General features: G+C 44.5%; 1 protein-coding gene across 1 annotated transcript in view; it reads right to left on the bottom strand.

Moving 5' to 3' along the window:
* Positions 1 to 2,052: 2,052 nt before the first annotated feature.
* LOC144768105 (uncharacterized) overlaps positions 2,053 to 10,421 on the bottom strand; it is a 32,774-nt gene continuing 24,405 nt past the window's right edge. Inside the window, exon 2 of the mRNA XM_078651511.1 lies at positions 2,053 to 5,236. Within this exon, the coding sequence (XP_078507637.1) occupies positions 3,882 to 5,236 (1,355 nt within the window). The 3' untranslated portion in view covers positions 2,053 to 3,881. The remainder of the gene's footprint in view (positions 5,237 to 10,421) is intronic.

The raw sequence follows: 10,421 nt of genomic DNA, 5'->3' as shown, positions 1-10,421 counted from the left end.
ACAGTGAACATGAAATGCAAAGTGCCACAGAAAGAAAGCGCTTGTAGCTACAAAACAAAAAGGTTTAGGTGATCCTCTAAACCAAAACGTTTGTTGATCCCCAGTTACAATTGACATACATACACAGTTTTTCCTGTGTCTTAGTAAGCATGTAAGGTAGCGCAGATGGTTAAGGCATCCACTGCGGACATCTGCAGCACACAGAGCACAGGTTTGAAGCCTTTTAGGATGCAACACGTCCTCGACCCTTCTTTTGTGAAGGCGTCCCTCCCTATGACGGGGAATGCTATACAACACGTGGAGTGGAGTATAATGGACATAAGGTGTGGATATTCTTAAAAGGGTTGATGCGTGTGTGTGTCTGTTTGTATTTCCAAAACGCTTGCAGGTATAATCCTATGTGCTGTTCATCCCACTAAAAGCTAACTTTGCCGTTGCATTTAGGAAGCAAACTGTGTTGTTAAATGAAACATACGGGAAACTTATGTTAGGTAGAATGAAGTCCTGCATGAACCAAGAAGAGGTAGACGAAGGGTTCCTGCTGCTCAGGCGTCGGCAGTGCAGAGACTCGTAACAATGATAATTTTATCTGAGCATGGTCCTGAGAGATCGACTCTACTTCCAAAACGTACAGCCCTCCATCAGCGCTAGCAGTGACGCCCAACTCGGGTTTATGCATATTTGTGGAAAGACCAGTATGCCATGTGCTCAGGTGCAAGCGAAGGAAATCACCAATTTGACTGTTGTTGGGCTGATAATATACAGTAATTTACAGGGTCAACGGGCCCTCACAGCCCTGGGCCCCGTGCCACTGCACCTGCTGCGCCATTGATAAAGTGCACAGAAGCATGGATCAAGAACAGCAGAAGCAACTGCCGTCCGCTGGGAAAACACGAACATGGACTTCAAACAAAATATTATATCCAAGCCTAAGACTGAAATAGATATCTTCAATCATGAGGAGCACAAATAAATGAATGTTTGCAGTGATTAATTTGTTTAAAAAATAAAAAAAAGCCTGTGCCAGAGTAAATCATTAGGGGCCACTTGTACAAAGCATTTTTGCAGTCGGAAACGCCCAACCACAAAAATGCTTTTACAAATGTACCAAATACAAATTGTGATTCAGTAACACGCTGCCTACTTGCAATTAGTGTTTGCGATTTGGTATTTAAAAGGGGCATGTTTACGGCATTTCTTCCAATTACTGAATCTGAATGGGCTGTATGAATGTTTTGCGACCGAATTAAGGTCAAATTTTACTGACTCCCTGAAGGAGGTGGTAACCCATTTGCAAATAGGTACAAGTCCTTTGAAGAATGGAAAACAAATATTTTTAAGAGCAGGCGGCTGTCCCACGGACCCCACTGTCTACTCTTAAAAAATTAAACGAAAAAGCTTTTTTTTTTCTTTTTAAATGCATCCCATTATCCTTTAAGGAAAACGGGCTGCATTAAAAAAAAATAAACAGACTGCTTTATTAAAACCCAATCATAGACATTTTGGTCTGCTGACCTCCGCAGGCTGCCATCTCTGTGATGGTTGTGATTCCTAATGGGTCTCAAATTGCGACCTACCTCACTAATATGCATGAGTTAGGTCTATTTGAATCTCGCTAGCAATCGCTAATGAAACTCAAAAGAGTTGCTTTCATACATTAGGAATTCCGATTTCCAAAATGCGACTCATAGAGAATCGCAAATAGGAAATCGGTATTCCTGATGCTAGTACATCCTGCCCTAAGTCTTGTTGTATTTTGCATTGTTCGAATGAGGAAAGCAAAAAAGAACTGGAATGAAAAAAGAAATTTAAAAATCAGTCTGGACACAGTACTTACTCCTTACAAGAGGTAAATCAAGTTATACCTGGCGGCACTCATAGATAAGGGGCTGCTCAGTGGGTTCGCCGCTGTGTAGTTGGTTGCGGCAGCGCTCTTCACTACCAAAGCCTGAGCGCTGTAGAGCTTACAGAGTGACACAAAAATAAATGTGAGCCCTATAGGAGGGGATCTTAAATGCACAGAATGCGGACTCAAACCCATTGTAATGCAAGATACAGCAGGATTTATTGAGGAAAAGATGTCTACATACATCTGCAATAACCACAGTTCAACTACTAACTCTTAAACAAATGTGGTAAAAGGTATGATGGGAAGGTAAAAGAGCCCACGTTTCTTTCTGCAGCTCCAACGGTAATCACGCACCACAAAGAGCGAGCAGGACCAGGGCTGAAGACGAAAGCCAGTCCGTTCTGAGAGGCGAGTACCTCTGTGCGCTGCAGAGGGGCTACGGGCTTTGGTTTGTTGGGACTTTGGCATCTCTGAATAGGGGGCTGTGCTGAGAGCCCTAGCTGTGAGCTAAAAGTTGTTGTGACGTGTAAGTAATAGTTTAGTGTGTGTTTTGTAAGACGGTGTGATAGTGTTGCGGCTGTGCCCTCATGTAATGGCGTGAGCGAGGTGGTAAATGAATCCTATATTCGGTTGGTACAATAGAATCAACTAGCAGTGAGAAAGACTCAGAACATTTATAAAGAAATAACACAAGGATGTGATTGGTTACCAATCATATCTCCTTACATTCTTGTACGGCTGCTCGCAATCACGCTTCACAGGTGACCAGAGCTGCAATTACAGAGCCCAGGTCTAGGCCGGGAAAATGACTCATCTGAATGATGCTGCCTCACTGGGGACATATATGCCTTAGCATGCTTGCGGCAGGGTCAGAAATGACTTCTCCAAATAAATTTAGCACAGGCATACCATTATGGACAGAGTGCTTGCCTTTTGAACACTTTTAGCTGGGACTTAAACATCAGTATGCCGTACATCGTGCCCTTAAATACCGAACAATGCTAATTAGTGCATGGACTTTTAAAATAAATTAATCTGCAAGGCGTGGATCATGCCCGGAGAGCCACTGCTGCCTTTAAAGCCCTGCAACCTCTCTCAGAAACTAGTGCAGCAAACAGCATGCGAAGAAGAAACATGCTGCACAACTTGTGACCCTCGGCAATCTGATACCTGCCGTTTAGGCGGCACGCTGCAACGTTCTTCCCTCTTCCACGGTGGTATGTGGCTAGGCCCAAGATCTGCTCTCTGTGCTCCTTCACGCAAGAGATCTTTTTTTCCACGCTGCTCGCTTTTTAAAAGCAAGAGCTGCAAATGGTGCCTCAGTGATGTGTGAAGTGTATGCGCTTCGCAACGGAGTTTGCGCACTAAATGCACGCTCCCTACAGGGAACACTGGCCATTAGGAATTTATGACTAGAAGCCCTCGCTAAGTTACAACATTCCAGTAAAACTTACTTTGGGGTAAGCAGGAAATAAGATTGTTACAGTGGAAATGGTTCTAGTTTGTATTTATTGGTGTTGTAGAAACGTTCATTTTGAGTGAAGTTCCTGGCATAAACTGTGCAGTGATAGGGTTCAGTTTAGTGTGTATTATTTGGTGCCGTTGCATATGTGCCTTTCGAATATAGCTCTTCTCTCACTCAGTGCAGCGATGAGGTCTCTCACTGGAGTGTAAACTTCGGAGCTGTAGAAGATGTGCCTTACCAGTAAAGCTTTTCCCACACACAGTGCTGTGATAAGGCCTCTTTCCTGTATGTGCACTTTGATGCCATACATCGCCTTTCTTTCTGAGAAAAGCGCTTGGAAGACACTTTGCAGTGATAAGGTTTCTCTCCAGTGTGTTTGGTGTTACGAGACTTGACTTTTGATTTAAGCTCTTCTCGCACACAGTGCAGTGAAAAGGCTTCTCTCATGTGTGTACGCTTTGATGCCGTACAAGGGATCCCTGATAAGCAAAGCGCTTGGAACACTTAATGCAGAAATAAGCCCTCTCTACTGTGTGTGTTCTTTGATGCAGTACAAGGGATCCCTTATCAGCAAAGCACTTGGAACACCCTGTTGCAGTGATAAGGCTGCTCTCCGGTGTGTGTTCTTTGATGCAGTACAAGGTAAGACTTACGAGTAAAGCGCTTTGAACACTCAGTGCAGTGATAAAGCTTCTCTCCTGTGTGTACAATTTGATGCCGTACAAGGGCGCTCCTATCAGCAAAGCGCTTGGAGCACAGAGTGCAGTGATAAGGCTTCTCTCCTGTGTGTGTTCTTTGATGCAGTACAAGGTTTCTCTTCTGAGAAAAGGTTTTTGAACACACAGTGCAATGATGAGGCCTCTCTCCTGTGTGTACGCTTTGATGCTGTACAAGGGTCGACTTACGAGAAAAGCGCTTTGAACACTCAGTGCAGTGATAACGCTTCTCTCCTGTGTGTACGCTTTGATGCTTTACAAGGGTCGCCTTATGAGAAAAGCACTTTGAACACAGAGTGCAGTGATAAGGTCTCTCTCCGGTGTGTATTAGTTCGTGCTTTAGTAGATGCGCCTTTTGACGGAAGCTCTTCTCACACACAGTGCAATGATAAGGTTTCTCCCCTGTGTGTTTTCTTTGGTGCTGTAGTAGATTTCCCTTTTGATTGAAGCTCTTCTCACACATGGTGCAGTGAAAAGGCTTTTCTCCTGTGTGTATGCGTTGATGCTGAAGAAGAATTTTCTTTTGAGTGAAGCTCTTGGCACATACAGTACAGTGATGAGGCCTCTCTCCTGTGTGTACGCTTTGATGAGGCCTCTCTCCTGTGTGTACACTTTGATGAGGCTTCTCTCCTGTGTGCACACTTTGATGAGGCCTCTCTCCTGTGTGTAAGCTTTGATGAGGCCTCTCTCCTGCGTATACGCTTTGATGAGGCCTCTCTCCTGTATGTACACTTTGATGAGGCCTCTCTCCTGTGTGTTCACTTTGATGAGGCCTCTCTCCTGTGTGTAAGCTTTGATGAGGCCTCTCTCCTGTATGTACACTTTGATGAGGCCTCTCTCCTGTGTGTACACGTTGATGCCGTACAAGGCCTTTCTTATAAGCAAAGCGCTTGGAACACACTGTGCAGTGATAAGGCCTCTCTCCAGTGTGTGTTCTTTGATGCTGTAAAAAAGTTCCCTTTAGAGTGAAACACTTTTTACACGTTCCGCAGGGATATGCCCTGAGGCTGGTGTGCCCTTTTTTGTGCCTCACAAGAAGTGTCTCATTGATAAATCCTTTGTCACACACATTACAAGCAAAGCGTCTCTCCCTCATGTGCATTATGTGCCGTTTCTTTAAGTAGATATTTTGAGTTATATTCATCTTGCCTCCGGAACCTTTATGGCTTTCTTTCCCATTCATATTTTCTAGATGTGATTGTTGTTCTGCAAAATAGAAAAAACATTGAAAATTAAATGAAGAAAATATTTCTTGAAAAAGCTGCATTGATATAATATGGAGAAGTGAACAGTTACAATTCAGGGAAAAAAAATGAAAGTTCTAGGAAAAAGAGTCACAGTTCCCTTTGAGACACAAATGGAGGCTAGTCCTCCTACACAAATTGCGGTGACCTAGTCCTGCAGCAGGAGCATGCTGGGAAAGCAAGTGATTCACAAGAACCACTGTTCGACATGGGGTTTCTGGTTGGCTAGGGTAGGCACCTAAGCCAGGCAGAATCCACCACTCTAGTCAGGGTAAACCAGATACACACCTGAGATAATCTGCGCTCACCCTCTGGTAGCTTGGCGCAGAGCAGGCAGAGCATTTGTGCAACACACTCGCGCAGCAACACAGTGAGTAAACCACAAAAGGGAATCCACGCAGGATTATGTAAAAATAAATTCTATATTGTAAATCAAACAAGACCAAAATGACTTAAATCACACCGTTAGTGCAAATAATGCAGGTTTGACAGAGAAAAACACAAATTACTATGAAAACATAGGTCACAGCGCACCTGAGCTCCTATTACACTTCATACGGTAACTGTCTTGAACGTGGTTGAAGTGATTGCATTTAGAAACCAAACGTACGGCGCAGGAGCAACGACTAAACGCTAAACAGTAATTGAGCTTGAGTCTTCCAGAAGTTCTCCTCTATGGACAGCCCTGCGCCATTCTTGAGGTCATCTCCAGAGCAGAGACAATGCTGAACAAGAAATGCCCCTCATGCTCTTGCGAGTGTGGAGCCCGCCGGGGCCACTTGATTCGCGTTTCTTTGCCCAAGGGAAACCAAGCCACCCGTGAAGGAGAGCAGGGCGGCTTTACCACTCTTCTGGACCCAACCCGCCTCACAGTACCTTTGTGGGTGCATGGTCACTGTCCTCAGAGCATCTGTAACTTGCTAACAATGTTGTCAACCAACGTGGAGAGCTTCGTGCAGTATACGCGTCAAAACCAGAGGGCGAGGCTGGCTGGAACGAGCCTCAGAATGCTGGCCCACCACATGTTACAGAACAACGTGTCGTCGAAATGCCTGCCTTGAAGGCTTTTTGCAGCTCCTGTAGCTCTGCAGCCTTAGACGCTGCACTGTACCATCTTAGAGCTGTACAAGTCTTCAGGGGCTGTTCCTCGAGTGTCACGACCAGAGGGGCCACACTAGTTTATTCTTGGTGGCATCTGATGGTGGCGATATCTTGCTCCGGGGGTGAGGTTTCACAATACAATTCAGTTGCAGTGAGCACGCTGGCTCAAGGACATGTTTGTTTCTCTGGTAATGCCTCCAGGCGAAACAACGCTGTTCACGCTAGAGAAAAAACGCTCACCACATGCTGGTTTGTAAAACATTGAACACTTCCCTAGAATGCACAAAGGCACTCCCTGGTCAGAGCGCTGCACTGTAGTGTGGAAGAGGTGTGGCGCCGCGGCCAGGGCGACTGACTCCGGAATCTGGGGATCACGGTTCGATCCCCGGCAACGGCGGCAGATTAGTCCAGCACCATGTGACTCTAGGCAATAGCTTGCTTAATCTTCCCGACGGCCCCCAGCGCCTAGAGACCCTAACGGGTGATTGTGCGCTTTACAAATGTGGATATTTATTTATTTATTTAGTCCCATGGTGCACTGTCCTGTAATGCACAAAGTTTTACCTTGGTGCAGAAGGGAGCACTGGCGACATGCTAGCCCTTGTAAAATGGGCTCACCCAGCAGAAGTCTTGGAGAAAAGAGGCAACAAGGTCTTTGATGGCCCTGAGATCTCGGGAGAACAGGGGGCAAGCAAACAAGCCCTTGGAGAGCACTTCGGGGCACAAAAGGAGGTGGCAGGCAGCAGACAGCACATACAGTTAGGTTGCAAATTGGTAGTCCGTCCTGCAGCCCAGCTGCAGCAGGTCAACACAACAAGGCAGTTAGTTGAAATGGTTGTTGCTCCTGACAGCACAGCAGTCCTCACGGCAATGAGCAGTTTGTAGTGCCCACAGTGTCTGGCTACCAGTCCCAAGAAGCGTCTAAAAACATGGGACCAGAGCTCCAGTACATATACTCAAAAATGTCTTTGATGAACGGGTGACTTCAAATGAACCCTCAGAAGTGTGCAACAGTCCCTTGCAGCCCATTCCTGGCTCCAGACAATCACTAGGGGGTAAATCAGCCCTTTGAGTGAGGACAGGACAGAACCTATTCAAATGTAAGTGTGAACCACCTCTCTCCCAGCCCAAGAAGACTATCAGCATGCAGATGAATGCAGATGTATCCCCTGTCACATCCACCCCCGTCCATTGGGAAAGCTTGGTTGTCATGACTCTTCCAAACATGATAGTTGCAGGGGTTTCCTCTGTGGTTGAGTGAGGGGGTCAAACAGTAACCTCAAAGAATAGTGTTCAAAACACCTTCGAGGTCGAACTTCCCCAATGTGGAATGCTGAACAGCTTTCTTTGGAGCACGCATGAGGCGTTCTACCAGACCATTGGCCTGGGGTCAAAGGGGAGTGCTTTTTTTTATTCTTTATATTGAGGTGATTTCGAAAGTTTTTGAATTCTTGACTATTAAAAGGTGGATCGTTGTCAGATTTTAAGATTGCAGGTACAAGTCATGTCTCAAAGATGCCATCTAGGTTTTGAATAACCCTGCTCGTGTGTAGTGCATGAAAGGTCTTCTACCAATGGAAAATGGGAGTACTGATCAACAATAACTAGAAGATAATGTCCATTATACAGAGGGCCATAAAAAATTAATAGCAATTCTCTCCCAAGCATGATGGGGCAATTCTGACATAATCAAAGGTTGCTGACTAACTTGAGATGAAAGACAGTTGCATATGTGACAAGTCTTCAATTCTTTTTTGACCCTTTTGTCAAGATACAGAAACCAGACTTGATCACGGAGAGCTCTGTTAGTGACAACTATTCCTCGATCTCCTTCTTGGGCAAATTCAACTACTTGTTCTCAGAGACTTTGGTGAATAACAATCTGTGTACCTTGTAGAATGAGGCCTTCCTGCGTTACTGAAAGTTCATCTCACATTTCTGAACTTCATATACTCGCTGTCATTAGTGAGAGGTCTAGAATACTGGTTCCACAACTTTTAATCTTGACATGCCACTACCTTGGCTTGTGGCAGTGGCAATTTGCTCTAAAGACATGGCAGTTGGTGTGCTCCATTTCACAATAAATTGGATGTAATCCTCCACTGTCTTACATGGGGTACCAGGGCATAATCAGCCAGTTTCTGATCTTTCCCTGGATGATGAAGAATCATTTAGTTGTAATTCTTGTGACCTCAAACACCAATGCTCAATTCGAGGAATCATTTTTGCTGTGGGATTGCCAAATACCATCAACAATGCTTGGGGATCAGCCACTAATGTGAAGGGTTTTCCATACACAAACACATGGAAATTATTCACAAGCCCAAACCAATGCCACACTTTCTTTCCCAGGGTGCAAGTAAGCACGTTCAGTTTGTGACTGGCTCTTATTGGCATGTACCACGATATGTCTCCAGGCATTTTGCGGTCCCTTGGGCTGTGCAAGGATTGTGCCTAACCCGACAGGGCTAGCATCAACTACAACCTCTGTATGGAGTTTGGGATCAAAATCGGGCATTTCAATGGCGCTCTCAATGGCTTGTTTGATTTTTTGGACGCTCTTCTCACACTCATGTGACCAAAGAAAAGACACATACTTTTTGGTTAGTTCTGGTGCAATGACCATAGCAAAGTCTTGTATGTATCTAGAACAGTAATTGACCGTTCCAAGAAATGACTGTATCATATAAATGCCTTGTGGGGGATTTCCAGTAGACCATGCTTGCACGCTAGCTGGATCAGGTTTCGTACCCCCATCACAAAAGACATGGCTGAAGAATGTCAAGCTTTTCTTGTGGAATTGACATTTGTCAGCATTCAGAGTTAAGGCTGCATCATTCAGCAAACGACATACTTGCATGAGCATTTTGAAATGCTCTTTCTGTGCAGCCCCACAATACCAATATATCCCTACAGTTAAATGCATTTACTACATGCTATATGATAAGTCAAATGACGACTTGGAAAAGTTCTGCAGCAGAGGATATACCAAAACTCAATCGCTTGTAGCAAAACAAACCAATATGCGTAGAAAAGGTTGCAACGTGTTTGGATTTTTCTTCAAGTTCCAATTGGTAAGATCCTTTATTTAGGTTCAATTGAGAGAAGAACTCTGCACCATTCAATTGAGTTATATCAGCAATGGGCGGACGTGGAGGTTTCTCTCGCTTAGTTGCCTTGTTGGCCTGACGCATGTCAACACTTATGCGTACAGCTCCTTCCCTGTCTCTTTTAGGCACTGTTACAATGGGAGAAAGCCATGGTGTCGGACCAATGGAGCATTCAATGATGCCACGTATAAGTAAAAAATTAAGTTCCTTTTCAACAGCTTCTTGTAAGTGAAACGCAACTCGTCTATGTTTTTGATGAAAATTCTCATTTATGTGTAACCTTACTTTCATTGTTTGAGTTTTCCTGACCCATGAAATATTGAAGGAAATTGACTTACAATTTCACAATGAGCATTCATAGTGTAGTTCACTGATATCAGTCCCATATCAGCAGCACTATGGAAACTCAGCAAACACTTGAAGCTGTTCCTTGAAGTACATGAATCGGCGCATTCACCACAGTTTTCTTAAGTTTCATCGTGGCTACAATTTTTTTATTTGACTTTTGAAGGGCGTTGAGGCAGCCCATGAGTATACTTTAGTCTTTGAATTCATAACTTGTTGTACCGGAGATAATTCGCGATAAATCTCCAGCGGCATAATATTTATCGACGCACAGCTGTCTTCATGTTGAATTGTCTTCATTTTGGATTTTTTTCTCACATTCGACTAGCCCCATATGTGCATGCCTTTTTGAAGTAAACATCAATATTGCACAATTGTCATCGTCCCTTTCATTGTAAACACACACAGAGGAATTCTTTCTCGATGATTAAGACACGATTATCAACTTCATTTTGCGTCGATTTGCCTCAATTGGTGTGACCGCTTAGCCTTGTGGGAGTACGTCGAATGTCACTGATGTAGCATTTGGTCGGCCATTTTGTCTTCACGCTGCAACACACTTACTTTTATCTACGCGTTGCAAGTCGTCAC

Source organism: Lissotriton helveticus, chromosome 1_1 (assembly GCF_964261635.1).
Source record: "Lissotriton helveticus chromosome 1_1, aLisHel1.1, whole genome shotgun sequence".
In the NCBI taxonomy this organism is placed as follows: domain Eukaryota; kingdom Metazoa; phylum Chordata; class Amphibia; order Caudata; family Salamandridae; genus Lissotriton; species Lissotriton helveticus.
Note: the sequence above shows the minus strand (reverse complement) of the source record. Positions and strands in the feature narration are given on the sequence as shown.